The 23,237-nt window shown below is 37.5% G+C and overlaps 1 protein-coding gene across 3 annotated transcripts in view; it reads right to left on the reverse strand.

The window, feature by feature from the left end:
* PSMD1 (proteasome 26S subunit, non-ATPase 1) overlaps window positions 1–23,237 on the reverse strand; it is a 105,004-nt gene that overhangs the window by 20,577 nt on the left and 61,190 nt on the right. For all 3 annotated transcript variants that reach the window (XM_019923520.3, XM_073807137.1, XM_019923521.3), the window contains 3 exons: window positions 19,598–19,712; window positions 10,195–10,311; window positions 2,935–3,037 (listed from right to left, as the gene is read on the reverse strand). In XM_019923520.3, the coding sequence (XP_019779079.1) occupies window positions 2,935–3,037; window positions 10,195–10,311; window positions 19,598–19,712 (335 nt within the window). The remainder of the gene's footprint in view (window positions 1–2,934; window positions 3,038–10,194; window positions 10,312–19,597; window positions 19,713–23,237) is intronic.

The following is a 23,237-nucleotide window of genomic DNA, read 5'->3' on the forward strand; positions in this document are numbered from 1 at the left end:
TAATGCAGTTGCAGAAATGTTTTCCAGGAAGAAAGGATATTAGCAAAGTGAAAAAGGGTAAGAAAATAATCTTATGCTCCTAATAGCAAATATGGCAGTACACGACTTTCATGTACTTAATGACACTAAAAAGAGAAATGGAAAGAAGCATCAAAACTTGATTGGTTCACCACAGATCAAACAGACACTCCCCCAAAAAAAGATGGAAGGAGCGAAGGGCTCAAAGAGGAAGGAGGGGAAACCAGAGAGAGGACTTCTAGTAAAGATGGCAGAATAAAGCTAAAACAAAGAATTATTCTCTCCCCAATTTCGTAACAAATGACTCTAATTTAGTAGTACTAAAGAATGAGTAAAGGGTTGAAGCCTAAAACCACAAACTTCAAAAACTAGCAGCTAAAAGAAAACATAAAAGATTATGGAGTAGTAAAATGTTACTTCTAAATCCTATTTAAAAACCAGTTACCAAAAGTAGCCAATCTGAAAAGGTTACATACTGTATGATTCCAACTATATAACATTCTGGAAAAGGAAAAACTAAAGCTATAGAGACAGCAGAAAGATCAGTGGTTGCCCGGGGACTGGGGGTGCGGGGGTGGGGAGGGAGGGAGGGATGCAAATGTAGAGCACAGAGGATTTTTAAGGCAGTGAAAGTATTCTGTATGATACTGTAAAGGGGGATACATATCATTACGCATCTATCAAAACCCATAGAGAGTGAACCCGAATGTAAACTAGAGACTGACAAAATCCAGTCAGTTAAGGGTTAAGTCTTAGTATAGATACCTTGGAAAAAGAAACAGCAATAAAAGAAATGGTGGTGAGCACTGAATCCCTTTAAATAAGAAACTAAGACTAAACTGTGAGAATTATGATTTCACAAGAGTATGTAAATGTTACGAGCTATGACAATGTAAACATAAAAATTTTGGAAGGTGGCAAAGAATGAGAAAGGAGAAACTATGGCATGTCAATGTCTGTATCATTTATACATGGGAGAGAGTACCATCAAGAACTGAAATGGTTTACTTCATCTAAAGTATCTATAGAATACTGTCCTTATTTATATACAGCTGCAACGAACTATCTTTAAATTAAAAAGAGAGAAAAATATAAATTGTACGTTAAACACTAAAAATTTAAGCAGAAAACTCTCAACTTCTTGGAAAATTAAAACAGAACAAACTTTACTAGACAAATGGATTAAAAGAGAAGGGTATTTGCCTCAAAAATTTAGAAAACAAGGACTTCCCTGGTGGTCCAGTGGCTAAGACTCCACGCTCCCAATGCAGGGGGCCCGGGTTTGATCCCTGGTCAGGGAACTAGATCCCACATGCATGCCACAACTAAGAGTTCGCATGCCACAACTAAAGATCCCACATGCTGCAACGAAGATCCTGCGTGCTGCAACTAAGACCCAGCTCAGCCAAAATAAATAAATTAATTAATTAAAAAAAATTTAGAAAACAGCACCAACATTCTAAGAACGAAAAAGCAAATAAGAGTCAAGCAAAAATAAAGACTTTAGGGGAAAAAAAGATTAGCAATAGCATATAAACAAAAAGAGAAATCTCTAGCAAATCTAATTAAGAAAAAGATAATATAATCAAATTAGAAAGGAGACAGATTTTTTTAAAAAGCCTTATATATAAGGGAGATTACCTAAAATTAAAAAATAAGGATGCTGAAAATCTTAATATGACTAAAAATACTCTAAGTACAAAACCTGACAAGGTTAACAAAAAAAACTTACAATATCAAAAACTTCAGCTTCTTTCTCTGATTTCCTTCACTAGAAATATAAACACATTTCTAGTTGACCAATAAAAGAATATTTGCAATAAATATGGCTAACAGTGTTTTTATTAGAAGAAATTAAGATAACCAACAAGTGTTAGAAAAGCTCATCTAGTAATAGAATTACTATGAAAACCTTGAGATACTATCGTTTTACCTTCCAAATTAGCAAAGATTAATGAAAAAGATTATATTCTACATGCCTAGGGTACAGTTAGAAAAAGAATCTCACACTTGAATGAAATAGTTATGCTTCCTCCCTTCTACCCTACTGAGTGAGATATCACCAGTAATAACAGTTAAAGAATAGGCTGAATGAACCCCAAGTCCAAGGTACTAAAGCACACCATTCTATCTCTTTTTTTTTTCTTTTTGCGTTACGCGGGCCTCTCACTGTTGTGGCCTCTCCCATTGCGGAGCACAGGCTCAGCGGCCATGGCTCACGGGCCCAGCCGCTCCGCGGCATGTGGGATCTTCCTGGACCGGGGCACGAACCCGTGTCCCCTGCATCAGCAGGCGGACTCTCAACCACTCCGCCACCAGGGAAGCCCCACCATTCTATCTTGAAAGGGTAGCCCATCTCTTTCTAAATAAACCATAGTGTAGTGGTGAAGAATGTGAAGTCAGGAGCCAGTTGGTACAGTGTGCTATGCATTTACTAGGCAAATATTCCATGTATCTTATTTTAGGATGATTTAGCTGCTAGAGTTTGTCTAAAACCTAATTTTTTCCTCAAAAAAATTCCAATGTCAAACTGTTTAAAACTGATATATATTAAGAAAATTAAAGGAAAAGAAATCAGCCAACACTCACTGAGCACTTTACTAAGTGACTGGGACTGTTTTAGTTGCTTTACATGTATTTTTAATCCACCAACACTATGAGGTAGACCTTACGAAACAAGAAAACAGACATAAAGAGGGGAAATATAGCTAGTACTGTAAAGGGACTGGGATTCAAACCGTAATAGTCTGCAGTCTTAACTCTACTAAATTATTTCTATGAACTACAGGCTCCAAATTTTCTCCAGGAGTAATTTGTCCCAGACTCCATTTCTACATTGTCATATAGTTAGAACATATATTTCATTAGATTTAGTTTAAACAGACAAATTAATATGGAAGATCTAAAAACATTTACCTGCATCCAGTATGCCCTGGGCCAGAATAGCGCCAAACTTGGCCATGACATCATCGTGTTTATCATTGATGACTTTCGAATACAGCTGTCTGAACTGATTCACCTGAAGGAACAAGAAAAACAATTATAGTCTAGTTCTATTCACTTGCTGTGTCATTTTCGAGCAGGGAATAGACTGCTCAAATGGCAATGAAACCTGAGTTCTGATTCACAACATTCAAAAAGAGAGCGTTCTGGGCTTCCCTGATGGCGCAGTGTTTGAGAATCTGCCTGCCAATGCAGGGGACACGGGTTCGAGCCCTGGTCTGGGAAGATCCCACATGCCACGGAGCAACTAAGCACGTGAGCCACAACTACTGGGCCTGCGCACCTAGAGCCTGTGCTCCACAACAGGAGAGGCTGCAATAGTGAGAGGCCAGCACACCGCGATGATGAGTGGCCCCCGCTTGCGCAACTAGAGAAAGCCCTCGCACAGAAACGAAGACCCAACACAACCAAAAATAAATAAATAAATTTATTTAAAAAAAAAAAAGAGAGGGTTCTGGACCGGATTTGAAGGCAGAACAGTCCCATGGTTGAAATCATGGATGTCATGACTTTTCTGGTATGGGAGCACCAGCTCTGTTTTCAATCCTCATTCCACAGTGGATGATTCAGACTCGGGGGAATGCTGAGTGTGATTTCATATTGTACCACTGTTACTCAGCAGGCTTAAACAGTTCAAGTGAACACTAAGGCTTTCAGTGAACTCTGAATTACACCTCTTCTGCTCACCATCAACCTACAGATTTCCTAATCGGCACAGTCCTTCAATTCTACCTTACAACAAACTACCTTTCACTGCAGCTGTGTGAGGCATATTTTGGATTTATATTCACATATACAATAAAGATTTTCATTATGCTTACACATCAATTTTCAGAGGACACATCACAATAATTACTCTTACCAAAAGAATACATCAAGGGACTTCCCTGGTGGCGCAGTGGTTAAGAATCCGCCTGCCAATGCAGGGGACACGGGTTGGATCCCTGGTCCACGAAGATCCCGCGTGCCGTGGAGCAACTAAGCCTGTGTGTCTCAACTACTGAGCCTGTGCTCTAGAGCTTGCGAGCCACAACTACTGAGCCTGCACTCTAGAGCCCGTGCTCCGCAACGAGAAGCCACCGCAGTGAGAAGCCTGTGCACGCCAAGGAAGAGTAGCCCCCACTCGCTGCAACTAGAGAAAGCCCGTGCGCAGCAATGAAGACCCAATGCAGCCAAAAATAAAATTAATTAAAAACAAAAAGGGAAAAAAAAATCTTAAAAAAAAAAGAACACAGCAAAATGGAATATATGCTGACTCATTCAGGGAGGGATTACTGGTAATTTTTGTTCGCTTCTTTATTATTTTCTGTATTTTCTAAAATTAACATATATTACTTTTATAATTAGAAAATAATATTTATAAAATATATGTTCTCATCAAAATATCTGATTTTTGGGTGACAATAAGGGAAATATTTTATGCTTCCTCCATGTCTTACACTTCTCTATTTTCCCACCAAGTGCTTTTCAAATGGTAAGCACCCAGAAAGGAGTCGGCTTGTTCAAGAAGCACATGATCACCAGAGCTCCCCAAATCTGCCAAAGGCAGAAAATATTGAATTTGAGTTTCCCAATATAATGATTTTATCTGCATTACATATTCTTTCAGAATCTCTTACCCTTTTCATTTATCTTGGTCGGGGAGGCCACACTGTGATACAGCGCAGAGTAACATAGGGTCAGACAACACTGGCTTATAAACACCTCTGCTCTAATAAGCTGTTTGGGTAAGTTACTTGGCTTTTCTGAGTCTCAGTTTCTTCGGCTGCTGTAAGGACTATATGAAGTAATACATATGTAAAGTAATGTGTAAAAGTAATGTGCAAAAGGCATTTTATGATTCAGTAAGCATGGCTGTCTTACCATATCAGAGCAGAGTCCTACCAGTCCTCCATGACTATCCTCTCTGCAACCTAAATACTGCTATCAAAATGATATTCCTTAAAATGGTTCTCACTTATTTATTCATAGGCAACGACAGAATGTGATAGCGAAAACAATGAACTAACTCTGCCACTACCCAGCATATGACCATTAGCAATCCACTCACTTCTTTACATCTTACTTTCTCTAACTATAAAACCCTGCACGATGAGATCATCACAAAATTCCCTTCTAGTTTTAAAAATCCTAAGGTTTGATGATTTTACTCTGGTTCAACAAGTCAAATTCCTTTGATTCTTAACTTATTTTACATGAACACTTATATTACCTTATATAGGATGGAAATTTTATGTGCTAAGTTTACATGAACTTACAAAAAGAAACGTTGGACAAAGCACTGTATGTACATTATAAGGAAGAACTGAAATATAAAACCACATCCCAAACAACAGGACATTTGGTGAAACTAAAAGATGGAATAAAAAAAATCAATGCAAATACATAACGGGTTTATCCAATCAATATTAAGTAGACTAGTACTTTAAAAAAGCTAGTTTTTGTTCATCACTTAAAAATTTTTCCTCACATTTTATTACTTATGCAGCAGTAACTTAATTTTCATTATTACGATTCTTCATAAAGAATTATTATATTAGGTTAGGATAGTATCTTATTTGGAAGGCGACTTTGAGCCCATCTGGTCTACTCTGCCTAATTTACAGATGTGAAAAATGGAACCAAGATAGGTAAAATGACTGGCTTGCTTGTGATTACAAACAATTAATTGCAGTCATGGCTAAGGATCATGATTTTCTGACTCAATTTCATCGCTATGAATAGTATGGCCCCCACATAAAACAAATTAGAATTTGTAGGAGAAAATCATATTAATTTCCCGTTTTATATTATGATAATCTCACAGAAAAGACAATTAAATTTCAGACAATGCCGTGACCCATGCCTTCTGCTGTGCCTGATTATCTAAAATCTACCTTCTCCAAATCCTGCATTTAAAACACTCATCATGTTTTTAACTCTGTACACCTTATACTGTTGGAAAAAAACAAAACCCATACTTCTATGTCAGCGAGAAAAATAAAGGATGGGAGAAGGGCATAAAGTCCCATAAACGTCTTTTCTGTGGTTACTTATCACCTAGGTGTGTCTCTTCCTGTTTTTTTTTTTTTTTCCTGTTTTCCTGGATATAGAAATGAAGCTGTACATCAGGGATCAGTTTTAGAGGTTTTTTTTCCCCTCTTCTCTTTCTATGACATTACATTAGCTCTTATGACTTCAACTAGGTATATAATTCCTTCCATGAACTCACTGAGGCCCGAAGAATTTTGGAATTCAGAATTTAGAAAGGTGACATGGTGCACACACCATAAGTTATGCAATATGCTCAGTGGAGCGTGGGGGTAATATCCCGTAATCAACCAAATTAATATTTCTGAAGCAGCAAAATGAATGTTTACTAAATGGGATAAAGGCTATAAATGAGTTCATACTGGCTCAGATTTTACAGCCAAACGAGTCCTTAAAGACAGACAAAACTCTTAGTTTTCAGACCTTTCTGTAAATTAGAATTGCAGATAAAGGCCATGAACTTATATAATTTATCTGGGCTAGCTCCCATCTCTTTCTTTAGTTCTGTTTTTTTTCCTATGCTCTCATCTTAAATCCAACTGACTTGCTATAATCTCAAACTTAACATGCCTAATGTGAAAATTATCTTTATTCTTTTTCAAGATTCCTGGCAATGCTATCATGATTTTCCCACTATCAATACCCCAAGTGATGTTTTCAGCTCCCTCCTCAATCTTATTAGTATTATTTTGTTCATGGTAGTTGGTTGTGCCTTTTCTTTATATTATCACCAACACTTTTAGGGTCCAAATCCCTGTCTTACTTAAGGCAACAGTATGGTAATACAAATTACTATTTAAAAATGTGTTATGCTGTAAAATAAAACCTTATAATATAAACGTTCATGCTGATTTATTTTAAAACTGCAAAAGCTGATCAAACTTGGCCAAATATGATCCTACTTCCAAAAAGGGTACATGCCAGTGGTGGGAGAAGCTTCCTTGTAATAGGCCTCAGGCTAGATGATATTAGGCAAGGAGGAGCACAGGATCCCATTCTTACACTTTAATATTTTTATCTGATTCTATATATGATACTTGTTATATACATGTTCAAATAACTGCTAACAGTGGAATTCACTTAATAAGAAAAACAGAAGATAGATCCTTCATAAAGAGTTGGGTTCTGGAGACAAAATAACTCCAAGGACCCATAAAAGAACAGTATTCTAATTAAATGGTTCTGAACCTCTGGTCTAAGAGCCTTCTAAATTGGGTTTGTAATCACCCAAGGGTGTATGTATGTTCTGGGGTCTATGTTTGTGAGAGTGAGTGAGCAAGAAACTGGCAGAAGAAAAGCAAAGATGTACTGGAGTTAGTTAAGCTAAGACCACAATGTGTAGAGCTTAGTGTTTAGACAGCATTCTGTAAAAGGATGTGAGGTAGATCATGACTGCATAAAAAACACTTCCTTTGGAAATTTCCATTAAAAATCTCACAAAATATCTGAGAAATGTCCCTTCTGTATTCCTTTGAGGAGGGGGTTATAGTCTTGATGAAATTAACACTTGATCTTTGATTTCAAGGCATTTTCATGGACTGGTTTGTAACCTTGTGACTAGGACTCTGTAGCCTTGAGAACTTACTTCTCTTCAAGCTTGTTAACAGCTTTTTCTTTTCAGCAATATCACATACCACCCCAAAAGAATATCAATTTTTTAAATTTTGGCCACGCCACGTGGCTTGCAGGATCTTAGTTCCCGGAGCAGGCACTGAACCCACGCCCCCTGCAGTGGAAGTACGAAGTCCCAACCACTGGACCGCCAGGGAATTCCCAGAATATCAATGTTGCCTTCTTCGCAATTATCAGGTAAGAGAGAGATATAAACTATATATAGCCTACAAAGCTCTTGATCACATGCTTAAGAGCAGAAAACGATGAAACAGAACTTAAAGTTTAAGGATTCATGAAGTGAGTAACAATTTTACTCTAAGGGATAGTGTTTCCAGAAAGGACATCTGTTGTATACACTTTTGCTTTTGTAGTCACTGGGGTACACATTTAACTTTCCCCATTGAGTTTATATTAATGGCACAGCCTACCAGCTATAACTGCATTTTAACATTCTTATCAATACCCAAGATTCTGATACAATGTGAAGACGCAAGTGTACACCACATATTCACATCAGCTAAGACTTCATTCAACAAAATTTATGGAATGATTACAAAATACTAATTATTTAAACTGCTGTATTTTTTACATTTTCTAAATATGAAAAAGTTTTATTTATTAGAATAAATAGTTGAAAGGTTTTTGAAACTATACAGCCTACCCTAACCTAACCCCACCCCCATTACAAAGTACTCTGCCATTGTTGGTACAGAGCTTATGGTTATAAAATCAATGAAATCCTATAGCAGAGGATGGGAAGATGGGAAAACATTTGTCATGTTCACAATACACATAACAAGAAAGCAACATGCGAGGTCAAAGTGAATAAGTATCTATATATTACTGTTAGGGGACGTGCATTCCATGGTCAAACTTCCCTCTTTAATGACATTACTCAGTTGGATAACCTCCAGCTGATAAAGCTCAACGGAAGATCAAAAGTAGAAATAAAAGATGCAAAAGCTACTCATAACTGCTCTATTTAAAAACAAAAACCAAAAAGAAATGTGGTCTGCTTGAAAAGATGTTTATATTCTAGAAGATACAATATATTAAATAATGTATTATTAAAAGAGGATGAGAAGTTTGATTCTATTTTTGCAATAATCCAATTTTTATAAGTCTTAAAAGTGATTTTAGGAGAGAGTAGGACTGGATAAAAAAAAAAAAAAAGAAGGACAACAACAAAAATGATAGCAACTGCTCAGAATAGGAAATCTATTAAAGCTCCACAGAATAATCAATGAGTTCTGAAATTTTTTTTCTCCTCCTCCCCAGTCTATCTATTGATACTTTGCTAAAAATGAATCTGCTTAATGAGGCAGAAGACAGTATACCAGTGGCTTTTTCTGTTGTCAATTTCTTTGACTGTTTCTTATATAGGAGCAGAATTATACAAGGTTGTTAAATGCCCTAACTTTAAATTAAGAATTAAAGATCTGAAATTACTGCATAAGCTATATACATCTATTAAACATGTCACACATGGTAATTTTTAGTATATGTAATAAGATTTATGCACTTTCTGTTTCTCAACAAAATGAGAAGTTCTGGGTGAGGTGCCAAGATACATTAGTTACCGAAGTCCGAAATGAGGTCTGAGAGACTAACATGAAGAAATTTTAAAACAGATGCCTCAAAATCTGTTAGGGGGCCATCCACAAGGTATATATGAGGACTTGATTGTATCAATAGAAGGATATGTCTACGGGGATTTCTCTACGGGGAAAACTGGGCTTTAAGTCTTTCCCACTAACACTAAGCCTAGAGATGGGCTTCAGAGAGACCATGTGGTGAGCATGTGGTGAGCCTAGTATGATCAGTGGCCATTGTGCACTGACATCTGACACATGAGTTATGAGGCATTAGCTACTGACTGAGGCACAAGCAATGAGAGAGAGAGGGGGAGAGAGAGGGAGAGGCAGGCAAAGGTGCACTGAGAGCCAATTATACTCCTACCTACAAGAAGGGCAAAAAATGCAATAGTGTTTCTGTGGACAGATGTGGGTCAAAGAAGAAAGAAAGCCTTCCTGGAGCCATTTGAAACCCTGCCCAAGGGATCTCCAATGAGGGCAATGACATTCTAACAGAGAATCTGGATGTACTCATTTCTAAACTGAGATTGTATATATTATATAAAGTTTTTATTACCTCAGAAGGATGGATCAAAAAAAAATCACAGACCACTTAGTTTGTATCTTGTATCACAGGAACAAGTTATCCTACTGAATAAATTTTAAAAGCACAGCAGGAGGCAAAAATTCAAGTTGATTTTTATGATTTTGTCAACCCATGAGTTCTAATTTTTCAAGTATGGCTATATAACTAAATTAACAAAGTGACCATAAATTTATAAAAAATGCAATCAAAGAGTATTATATACTTAAAGTTCTCCTATTTTCCTACCTCTTTACTTTCTGTGAGTTCAGTGTACACCATATTTGAGGTAGAAGTGTCCTCAAAAGAAGATAAGCTACCAAAGAAAAGCCTGAACCAGGTCTCTTCTAGAGAATTTTTTTGTTTGCTCACCTTGGGACAAGTGATTTCAGTCTGCTGGATCATGATGAGAGCCGAAGCTATGAGAGCTCCTTGCCTCACATAGTTCACAGGGTCATTTGTCATTGGTTCTAGCAAATTAATTGCTTCCTGAAAGCATTAACAAAAAAAACTTTTAATAAAGTTTATATAGCTAAATTTTCAGATTAGTTACTGTCTTTCTAAGTCAATATTTTCATCTAACATTGTAATCACAAGTTAATTTAAGACAACTTGGATGCAACAGTCAAAACTGAGTATGCTTTAAGTTTCAATATAATTGATGGTAAGTGAAAAGGAAGCTTACAACACAAGTGCTCCTGTCTTGGGGTAAAAGAGATAAAAAAGAAAGTAGAAAAAATGAGATTAATGTTTGATAAACACCTATTATTTTCCAGGTGCAGTGGGAGGTATTTTATATATATTATCCATTTAATCCTCTTCATCCTAAAACAACAATAACAGCAATACAAAACAATCTTTAAAAACAAAGAAACAGAGTTAGGTAAAGTAAATTGCCAAAAATCACATAAGTGTAGCAAACTCAGGCCAGTCTGACTCTAAGTATCCAACTTCCTTCAAATACTAGAGTAAGATAATATCTTAAGATGATTTTACAAAATCTAATTTAAAAAATTAAATAAATCGAATGTAAATTGAAACAAACAGAAAACAAAGAGAAACAAAACTCCCAAAACAAAAAAGATTTTACCTGCTAGGAGAATGGCAACACAAATTAAGTCAAATAGGACTAGAAATGATTCCATGGTTACACTTCCCACATATGGTGGGATTTTCCAAAATGTTTACCAGGATATCCCCAATATCATATTCTTCAGAATACCAGTTCTATGAAAACAGGATTCCTTGATTAAATAAGTTTGGGAGCTCCTGCATACTGTATATCACCCCCTCTTGCGATTCAAAAACGTATCTAGCACACCAAGGGCTCCAGGAGTGTACATATCATAACAAAAGGTTCAAGAAACCTTATTAAAGAAACTACTAGACCTTTGCATAGCCCAGCATCTGTTCATTGTATTTGACCAAGAACTCTTTTGCTCCATATAATTTCTATTACACACCCTGCAGGACCTTTGTTCAGTACCCCTTACAAGATCCTTAGGTAGGTATAAATTTGGAGGAACAAAGCAATTATTTTATATGATTATCAAACTTAATTTAATACAGTATGTCATTTCTCAAATGTCCTTTGTTCCAAAGCCAAGTAAAGGAAGAATAAATTGAATCCTTTTTTGGGGGGCGTGGGGGAATGACTTCAGATTTCCTTTCACGTTGATTTATTTACTTAAGAAATATCAGAGCAAGAGACTGGTTCAAGATAGCGGAGTAGAAGGATGTGCGCTCACTTCCTCTTGAGAGAGCACTGGAATCACAACTAACTGCTGAATGATCACTGACAGGAAGACACTGGAACTCACCAAAAAAGGTACCCCACATCCAAAGACAAAGGAGAAACCACAATGAGATGGCAGGAGGGGGGCAATCACAGTAAAATCAAATCCCATAACTGCTGGGTGGGTGACTCACAAACTGGAGAACACTTATACCACAGAAGTCCACCCACTGGAGTGAAGGTTCTGAGCCCCACGTCAGGCTTCCCAACCTGGGGGTCTGGCAACGGGAGGAGGAATTCCTAGAGAATCAGACTTTGAAGCTTAGTGGGATTTGGTTGCAGGACTTCAACAGCACTGGGGGAAACAGAGACTCCACTCTTGGAGGGAACACAAAAAGTAGTGTGCGCACTGGGACCCAGGGGAAGGAGCAGTGACCCCATAGGAGACTGAACCAGACCTACTGCTTGTGTTGGAGGGTCTCCTGCAGAGGCAGGGGGTGGCTGTGTCTCGCCCTAAGGACAAGGACACTGGCAGCAGAAGTTCTGGGAAGTACTCCTTGGCGTGAGCCCTCCCAGAGTCTGCCATTAGCCCCACCAAAGAGTCAGGTAGGATCCAATGTTGGGTCGCCTCAGGCCAAACAACCAACAGGGAGGGAACCCAACCCCTCCATCAGCAGACAAGCTGATTAAAGTTTTACTGAGCTCTGCCCACCACCAGTCCCTCCCATCAGGAAACTTGCACAAGCCTCTTACACGGCCTCATCCACCAGAGGGCAGACAGCAGAAGCAAGAACTACAATCCTGAAGCCTGTGGAACAAAAAACACATTCACGGAAAGAGAGACAAGATGAAAAGGCAGAGGGCTATGTACTAGATAAAAAAACAAGATAAAACCCCAGAAAAACAACTAAATGAAGTGGAGATAGGAAACCTTCCAGAAAAAGAACTCAGAATAATGATAGTGAAGATGATCCAGGACCTCAGAAAAACAATGAAGGCAAAGATCGAGAAGATGCAAGAAATGTTTAACAAAGACCTAGAAGAACTAAAGAACAAACAGAGATGAACAATACAATAACTGAAATGAAAACTACACTAGAAGGAATCAATAGCAGAATAACTGAGGCAGAAGAACGGATAAGTGACTTGGAAGACAGAATGGTGGAATTCACTGCTGTGGAACAGAATAAAGAAAAAAGAATGAAACGAAATGAAGACAGCCTAAGAGACCTCTGGGACAACATTAAACGCAACAACATTCGCATTATAGGGGTCCCAGAAGGAGAAGAGAGAGAGAAAGGACCCGAGAAAATATTCGAAGAGACTATAGTCAAAAACTTCCCTGACATGGGAAAGGAAATAGCCACCCAAGCCCAGGAAGCACAGAGAGTCCCAGGCACAATAAACCCAAGGAGAAACATGGCAAGACACATAGTAATCAAATTGGCAAAAATTAAAGACAGAAAAATTACTGAAAGCAACAAGGGAAAAAATGACAAATAACATACAAGGGAACTCCCATAAGGCTAACAGCTGATTTCTCAGCAGAAACTCTACAGGCCAGAAGGGAGTGGCATGATATATTTCAAGTGATAAAAGGGAAGAACCTACAACCAAGATTACTTTACCCAGCAAGGATCTCATTCAGATTCAATGGAGAAATCAACAGTTTAAAGACAAGCAGAAGCTAAAAGAATACAGCAGCACCAAACCAGCTCTACAACAAACGCTAAAGGAACTTCTTTAAGTGGGAAACACAAGAGAAGAAAAGGATCTACAAAAACAAACCCAAAACAATTGAGAAAATGGTAATAGGAACATACATATCGATAATTACCTTAAACATGAATAGATTAAAAGCTCCAACCAAAAGATACAGGCTCTCTGAATGGATACAAAAACAAGACCCATATATATGCTGTCTACAAGAGACCCACTTCAGACCTAGGGACACATACAGACTGAAAGTGAGGGGATGGAAAAAGATATTCCATGCAAATGGAAATCAAAAGAAAGCTGGAGTAGCAATATTCATATCAGAGAAAATAGACTCTAAAATAAACAGTGTTACAAGAGACAAGGAAGGACACTACATAATTATCAAGGGATCAATCCAAGAAGAAGATATAACAATTATAAATATATATGCACCCAACACGGGAGCACCTCAATACATAAGGCAACTGCTAACAGCTATAAAAGAGGAAATCAACAGTAACACAATAATAGTGGGGGAATTTAACACCTCACTTACACCAATGGACAGATCATCCAGACAGAAAATTAATAAGGAAACATAAGCTTTAAATGACACAATAGACCAGATAGATTTAATTGATATTTATATGATATTCCATCCAAAAACAGCAGATTACACTTTCTTCTCAAGTGCACACAGAACATTCTCCAGGATAGATCACATCTTGGGTCACAAAACAAGCCTCAGTAAATTTAAGAAAACTGAAATCATATCAAGCAACTTTTCTGACCTCAACACTATGAGATTAGAAATCAATTACAGGGAAAAAAACCTAAAAAACACAAACACATGGAGGCTAAACAATACGTTACTAAATTACCAAGAGATCACTGAAGAAATCAAAGAGGAAATCAAAACATACCTAGAGACAAATATGACAATCCAAAACCTATGGGATGCAGCAAAAGCAGTTCTAAGAGGGAAGTTTATAGCTATACAAGCCTACCTCAAGAAACAGGAAAAGTCTCAAATAAACAGTCTAACCTTACACCTGAAGGAACTAGAGAAAGAAGAACAAACGAAATGCAAAGTTAGCAGAAGGAAAGAAATCATAAAGATCAGAGCAGAAATAAATGAAATAGAAACAAAGAAAACAACAGAAAAGATCAATAAAACTAAACGCTGGTTCTTTGAGAAGATAAACAAAATTGATAAACCATTAGCCAGACTCATCAAGAAAAGGAGGGAGAGGACTCAAATCAATAAAATTAGAAATGAAAAAGAAGAAGTTACAAAAGACACCGCAGAAATACAAAGCATCCTGAGAGACTACTACAAGCAACTCTATGCCAACAAAATGGACAACCTGGAAGAAATGGAAAAATTTGTAGAAAGGTATAACCTTCCAAGACTGAACCAGGAAGAAACAGAAAATATGAACAGACAAATCACAAGTAATGAAATTGAAACTGTGAGTAAAAATCTTCCAACAAACAAAAGTCCAGAACCAGATCGCTTCACAGGTGAATTCTATCAAACATGTAGAGAAGAGCTAACACCCATCCTTCTCAAACTCTTCCAGAAAATTGCAAAGAACACTCCCAAGCTCATTCTATGAGGCCACCATCACCCTGATACCAAAACCAGACAAAGATACAACAAAAAAAGAAAATTACAGACCAATATCACTGATGAATATAGATGCAAAAATCCTCAACAAAATACTAGCAAACAGAATCCAACAACACATTAAAAGGATCATACACCATGATCAAGTGGGGTTTATTCCGGAGATGCAAAGATTCTTCAATATACACAAATCAATCAATGTGATACACCATATTAACAAACTGAAGAAGAAAAACCATATGATCATCTCAATAGATGCAGAAAAAGCTTATGACAAAATTCAACACCCATTTATGGTAAAAACTCTCCAGAAAGTGGGCATAGAGAGAACCTACCTCAACATAATAAAGACCATCTATGACAAACCTACAGCAAACATCATTCTCAATGGTGAAAAACTGAAAGCATTTCCTCTAAGATCAGGAACAAGACAAGGATGTCCACTCTCGCCACTATTATTCGACATAGTTTTGGAAGTTCTAGCCACAGCAATCAGAGAAGAAAAAGAAATAAAAGGAATACAAATTGGAAAAGAAGAAGTATAACTGTCACTGTTTGCAGATAACATGATACTATATATAGAGAATCCTAAAGATGCTACCAGAAAACTACTAGAGCTAATCAATGAATATGGTAAAGCTGAAGGATACAAAATTAACGCACAGTCATCTCTTGCATTCCTATACACTAATGATGAAAAATCTGAAAGAGAAATTAGGAAACACTCCCATTTACCACTGTAAAAAATGAATAAAATACCTAGGAGTAAACCTACCTAGGGAGACAAAAGACCTGTATACAGAAAACTATTAAGACACTGATGAAAGAAATTAAAGATGATACAAACAGATGGAGAGATATACCATGTTCTTGGATCAGAGGAATCAATATTGTGAAAATGACTATACTACCTAAAGCAATCTACAGATTCAATGCAATCCCTATCAAATTACCAATGGCGTTTTTTACAGAACTAGAACAAAAAAGTCTAAAAATCTGTATGGAGACAGAGAAGACCCCAAATAGCCAAAGCAGTCTTGAGGGAAAAAAATGGAGCTGGAGGAATCAGACTCTGTGACTTCAGACTATACTACAGAGCTACAGTAACCAAGACAATATGGTACTGGTAGAAAACCAGAAATATAGATCAATGGAACAGGATAGAAAGCCCAGAGATAAACCCACACACCTAGGGTCAACTAATCTATGACAAAGGAGGCAAGGATACACAATGGAGAAAAGATAGTCTCTTCAGTAAGTGGTGCTGGGGAAACTGGACAGTTACATGTAAAAGAATGAAATTAGAACACTCCCTAACTCCATACACAAAAATAAACTCAAAATGGATTAGAGACCTAAATCTAAGGAAAGACACCATAAAACTCTTAGAGGAAAACATAGAAGAACACTCTTTGACATAAATCACAGCAAGAGATATTTTGATCTACCTCTTAGAGTAATGGAAATAAAAACAAAAATAAACAAATGGGACCTAATGAAACTTAAAAGCTTTTGCAAAGCAAAGGAAACTACAAACACGACGAAAAGACAACCCTCAGAATGGGAGAAAATATTTGCAAACGAATCAAGGGAAAAAGGATTACTCTCCAAAATATATAAACAGCTCATGCAGCTCAATATTAAAAACACAAACAACCCAATCCAAAAATGGGCAGAAGACCTAAACAGACATTTCTCCAAAGAAGACATACAGATGGCCAAGAAGCACATGAAAAGCTGCTCAACATCACTAATTATTAGGCAAATGCAAATCAAAACTACAATGAGGTATCACCTCACACCAGTTAGAATGGAATCATCAGAAAATCTAGAAACGACAAATGCTGGAGAGGGTGTGGAGAAAAGTGAACCCTCTTGCACTGTTGGTGGGAATGTAAACTGATACAGCCACTATGGAGAACAGTATGGAGGTTCCTTAAAAAACTAAAAATAGAATTACCATATGACCCAGCAATCCCACTACTGGGCATTTACCCAGAGAAAACTATAATTCAAAAAGACACATGCACCCCAATGTTCACTGCAGCACTATTTACAATAGCCAGGTAATGGAAGCCACCTAAATGCCCATCAACAGACGAATGGATAAAGAAGATGTGGTACATATATACAATGGAATATTACTCAGCCATAAAAAGGAAAAAACTTGGGTCATTTGTGGATGGACCTAGAGACTGTCATAGAGAGTGAAGTAAGTCAGAAAGAAAAACAAATATCGTATATTAACACATATATGTGGAACCTAGAAAAACGGTACAGATGAACCGGTTTGTAGGGCAGAAATAGAGACATAGAAGTAGAGAAGAAACGTATGGACACTAAGGGGGGAAAGTGGCGGAGGGATGGTGGTGGTGTGATGAATTGGGAGATTGGGATTGACATATATACACCAATATGTATAAAATAGATAACTAATAAGAACCTGCTGTATAAAAAAATAAAATAAAATTCAAAAGAGAAAAATCAGAGCGATTAATAAATAATACAAATACCATATAAATGTATTCCTTTTCCTCACTTCCCTGAAAAATGTAGTGCCGTTGTTTAGAAGAGAAAGTTTTGCAAATGTTACTCATATTGTCAATATTGTTTATGAAGTATTCATGATAAAAATATAAGAAAATTTCCAACTTATAAGTTAAAAGACACTAACTTGGCCTTTGAGGTATGTGATATGATCTCAAAGATACATTTTAGACTAAATAGGTGTTTCAGGCTTTTAAGAAACAAAATTAACGTGCCAAGTTTCAGACAGATAGGTATTGATACGTAGATCATACAAACTATCTAGAAATAAAGCAGACTTGTTTAGCATGAGTAATGAAGAATATTCATTGAATTAAATTGTCAGATACTGTGTCTCAAAGAACATTTGCTCCTAGATAGCATATTAAGTTTAGAATAATCTGGAAAGCAAAAAATCTAATTTACATTTAACTTATGAGGTCTGACATAAATGTCTACTAAATACCGGAGGGAGAAAATACTTAGTAAAACATCCAACTATATTTTTCCTTTGTTTACAGAACAGATGTGTCCTAGAAAAAAATGAAGGCCTATTTCTATAGACTGTATTTTATACACACAATGACTTTTCTAATAACACTGAAGATACATTCTCATGTAAGAAATTCTCCTCCAAAAGAAATGAAAACATTTAAAAAACAAAACTGTGAGGACAGAGACCACGTCCAACTTGTTCATCATCATATCCTTAAAATGATCTTCCCTTCATCATTCGACAAATATTTACTGAAACTCTACTATGTGCCAGGTCTGACTTTAGGTTTTAGCAGTGAACATTCTGTTCTCAGGGACCTTACATTTCAGTGGAGAGAAGACAGACAATAAATAAGTAGGTGTAAAAATATGTCAGGTGGGGCTTCCCTGGTGGCGCAGTGGTTGAGAGTCCACCTGCCGATGCAGGGGACGTGGGTTCGTGCCCCAGTCCGGGAGGATCCCACATGCCGCAGGGCGGCTGGGCCCGTGAGCCGTGGCCACTGGGCCTGCACGTCCGGAGCCTGTGCTCCGCAACGGGAGAGGCCACGGCAGTGAGAGGCCCGCGTACCGCAAAAAGAAAAACAATGTCAGGTGGTGATGAAGAAAAATAAAGCAGGGTAAGGAGACAGAATAAGAATATTGGAAGGGCATGTCTCTATAAATTTTTATACAATTCTCGCCATATATAGTGAAAATGCCTATTTTAATTCCTAGCTTTAATAATGTTTTATGTGACTAGAAAAAAATTATTTGTATCCAATACTAATACTCTTTATTAGAGAAAAAGTCAAGCAAATTAAAATGTAATTCCTGGAATCAATCAATAAACTAATAATTATGCTTTACTTTAGTTCGGACAAGAGATGATTTTTAAAAAGTGGCTCCTTTCTGATGTAAAGACACTGGGAATATAATCATGTTCTTCTTCCCCCCCCCCCCCCCCTCTCTCTCTCTCTCTCTCTCTCTCTCACACACACACACACATGCCTGTGTGCTATTAAAAGAAAAGTGCACCTTTTGGGGAACTGGCCAAGGTGTGTTCATGTGCTCTATGAAAGGCAAAATGTGGTGATTTATGTTACTGCTGTGAATCAAGAATACTTGTTACTAAAGCATTGGTGCATTTCTTTATGACTCTCATGACAAACTGTTTTCAAATCATCAATGTACCTAACCCAAGTCTTTATTTTGTCAATTTTGTGGGCTTAACAAATACCAGGTTATCTATCATGTTCTTGAGAAAACAGGCAAACAGCAGTTAAATATAAACTTAAAACAAACACACAAAAAAATCAAACTGAGTTGACTGTGGTGGCCTCAAGTAAGAACTTTGATTTCCACAATACTTATTATGCAAATTAAACATGTAAAATAACAATGTAAAGCCAGAGTAGCTCTTCAAAGAAAAAAATACTATTTCTTCTTTTTAAAGAAATCAATGCTTTCATAAAAAATTCAACAGCATTGTTTTCATTAGAGCCATCCATGTAATGTGGTGGTTTGTTCTTAAACGGCTTTGAGCAATCCAGAATAGTTAAGTGAGGAAGTTCTGGGAAGCTTAACTTGTGAGGCAAGTTAAGTCTTACAGATCACACCACACTTGTATTTTTACAACTGTTACATAAACTTTTCGGCTACAGAAAACAGTCTGGCGCCAGAAAAGAACTGACCGCATTGGCTTTGGCCTTTACCTTGTTTCCTGTACCAGCACAGCAGATGCCCAGGGCCATTGCAGCTCCATAACGCACATGAGGATTGTAACTCTCTGACAACAATGAAACGACACTGGGGCACTGTTCAGGGGTCCTGATAAGAAACAGAGAAAGTGAAGACAGTGTTATAGATAACATATTTTAAATCAAGATGGAAGAATTTTAATCAATTTTTTGAAAGTTATGGGAAACAACAGAGTTATATTTAACACAGAAGTTACAGAATTAAAAATCTCCAACAGAATTCTAATTATTGATATTAGAAAGCTATCTTCAACATTCAGAGAATATATGAAAAGAAAGAGGAACATATCAGTGATCCCTCAACCACAGCTCTGCATCACAGCATTACTCATTCCCTTCTGTCTTCTCCAGGGTGGGGAACAGCCCTACGGGGGGTGGGGGGGTGGGGTAATGGGGACGGGGAACACTGCCCTACGTCCATTCTTATAACTCCTGCTTACTCTGTGTCTTGTTTCAGAAGACAAAAGTCACTTACAGAGACTCCAAGATGTTTCCAAAGCTGCACAAAAGATTTAAAACTCCCAGTATTACTCTGATTGAATATTAAATTGTTAAATAAGACTTGGTATGAAAAAATTCTGATTTTTTTTGTCTTCAGCAATTATTTTTGTGTTGATAAGAATAGAGAAATTGTTCTTTTCTCATCTTCTTCATATTTGCAGCAAATACAGAAGAGAGGACAACCTTGACAAATGAAGTATCTGATCTCATCTTTGAAGGACTATCCTGTTATAGTGGTCACTCCTGAGGGGGCAGCAGGTTGGGTGTAGTAACTAGAAGAGACTGTAAGGGGAGTTTCTGGAAGGCTGGTACTGATGTTGAACTAGGTGCTGGTTACACAGGTGTGTTCAGTTACGAAAATTCATCAAGCTGTAGGCTAATTATGTTCATATTTTTAGATGTATACTACACTTCAATAAAAACTTAAAAAGAGACTATTAATATATTACGTTTCATTAGAACGCTTTTTCTTTTTTTTTCTTTTTTTTTGCGGTATGCGGGCCTCTCACTGCTGTGGCCTCTCCCGTTGCGGAGCACAGGCTCCGGACGTGCAGGCTCAGCGGCCATGGCTCACGGGCCCAGCCGCTCCGCGGCATGTGGGATCTTCCCGGACCGGGGCACGAACCTGTGTCCCCTGCATCAGCAGGCGGACTCTCAACCACTGCGCCACCAGGGAAGCCCAATAGAACGTTTTTTAAAAAAAGTATCCTGTTGTGAATAAAAGCAGTTATTACCTACAGACCAATTTAAATCTATAATTCTATGTTGAAATTGTCCTCTAGCCTCAAACTCCAGTGAATGGTAAATTCAAATTTCAAATGGAGTAGAGCCAAGTTTATGCAAACTGTCTATAAAGGTGGAATTTTAGGGGAGAGGCAAGATAGGGGTAGGCGATTAAGAGTACAAACTATTATGTATAATATAAATAAGTTACAAGGGTATATTGTACAACACAGGAAATACAGCCAATATTTTATGGTAACTATATATGGAACATAATCTTTTAAAATTGTGAATCACTGTTGTACATCTGAAACATATATTATACATCAACCATACCTCAAAAAAGAAAAAAAGGTAGAACTCTGCTATCACTCTTTCTTGAAAATGTTCTTTCTCAGTTTGATGAAGCTAGCTCCTAGTACGAAAAATCTGTAAACAATCTAGTGGCAACAATACAGAAGAATAGTATAAAGAAAGCAATGTACTAGGAAACAGAAGATCTGGGTTCTAGTCTTAGTTTTGTTAGTTTCTCAGTACATGACATCAGGCAAATCACTTAAATTTTCTTTTCTGTAACTAGAGATAATATTTCTTGACTATCATGCAGGAATAATATAAAAACAAATGAACAAATACACATATGCTTTCAGTTAATGAGTACTGAGGTAAATAACAGTAAGTTATATAAGAAGTAAAAAACCCATGTTCTAGTTCCTGTTTTGCCTCTAAATAGCTGGGATAATTTTAGACAAGGTTCAATTAACCATACACTTTGGGGTCCCTTTTCACATCAGAAAAAGAACGAATTGGACTAAAAGTTCCATAAGGTCTGTTCCACTTTACAATTCTATGGCTTTTAAAAATGAATCAATCATCAAAGGTTTTAAATCAGTGTTCATTATTACAGGACATTTCATCAATGAGAAATATTCCTATGAAATAAAAATGAAATTTTAAAGGTGATATCATACCAAAGAGGTTGCTGGAGAATTACTGTAGTTGACAGCATCATTGTTTAACTTTTTAAAAATAAATAATTAATTAATTTTTGGCTGCATTAGGTCTTCGTTGCTGTGTGCGGGCTTTCTCTAGTTGTGGTGAGCGGGGGCTACTCTTTATTGCAGTGCACGGGCTTCTCAATGCGGTGGCTTCTCTTGTCGTGGAGCACGGGCTCTAGGCGTGCAGGCTTAGTAGCTGTGGCTCACGGGCTCTAGGTGCGCGGGCTCAGCAGTTGTGGTGCACGGGCTTAGTTGCTCCGCAGCATGTGGGATCTTCCTGGACCAGAGCTCAAACCTGTGTCCCCTGCATTGGCAGGCAGATTCTTAACCACTGCACCATAAGGTTAAGTCCCATCATTATTTAACTTTTATTTTTCACTTGCATTGGGCTAAGAACTTAAAAGTTCTGTCCATAATTTTTTTTTAAATGTATCTATTTTTATTATTTATTTTATTTTTGGCTGTGTTGGGTCTTTGTTGCTGCACGCGGGCTTTCTCTAGTTACGGCGCACGGGCTTTCTCTAGTTGCGGCGAGCAGGGGCTACCTCTTTGTTGCGGTGCGCGGGCTTCTCATTGTGGTGGCTTCTCTTGTTGCGGAGCACGGGCTCTAGGTGTGCAGGCTTCAGTAGCTGCGGCTCGCGGGCTCTAGAGCGTAGGCTCAGTAGTTGTGGTGCATGGGCTTAGTTGCGCCGAGGCGTGTGGGATCTTCCCGGACCAGGGCTCGAACACGTGTCCCCTGCATTGGCAGGTGGATTCATAACCACTGGGCCACCAGGGAAGCCCAGTTCTGTCCATACTTTGATACTCAAATCCTCTGACAAACTCAAACATCTTATCACATAACAAATTATAAATAAAACCACTCAAGACTGCACATGTCTCAAGGGGCAAGGATGGAGACTGTGTCTTCTGTACTTTTTCCCATAAATTAGTGGCACAGTGCTAGGTACTAAAGATAAAATAATTTTTATTACTTAATAAAAGACAAAGGGAGCCAAACTAAATATATATTTAGAGACTTGACCAACAAGTATTTCCTACTAGGTTCAAATCCTAAGGGTTAATCACTGGGAAAAATATCAGGCCCTTCCTTGTTCCCCTCCTCACTGAAGTTTTTAACTCAGCTAGATAATCAAAAATGAGAGAGTTAACAAGTACCTCTGAGTTACTTCATAAGGGCTAATTGTGTGTCTTTTAATTTTATGTGCTTTGAAGTTCCCAGTAGGGGGACCACATAAAGGGCTAGGGAAGGCCTACTTTAAAAAGTAAAACACTGAAACAGGTAACTAAGTTCTGATTTGTTGTTTCAATAAAATTTCTTGGCTTGTAGCTAACAGTCATCTTACCAACTTACTATTTGTACAACCTTCCAG

The sequence above is a fragment of the Tursiops truncatus genome, chromosome 7 (assembly GCF_011762595.2).
Source record: "Tursiops truncatus isolate mTurTru1 chromosome 7, mTurTru1.mat.Y, whole genome shotgun sequence".
In the NCBI taxonomy this organism is placed as follows: domain Eukaryota; kingdom Metazoa; phylum Chordata; class Mammalia; order Artiodactyla; family Delphinidae; genus Tursiops; species Tursiops truncatus.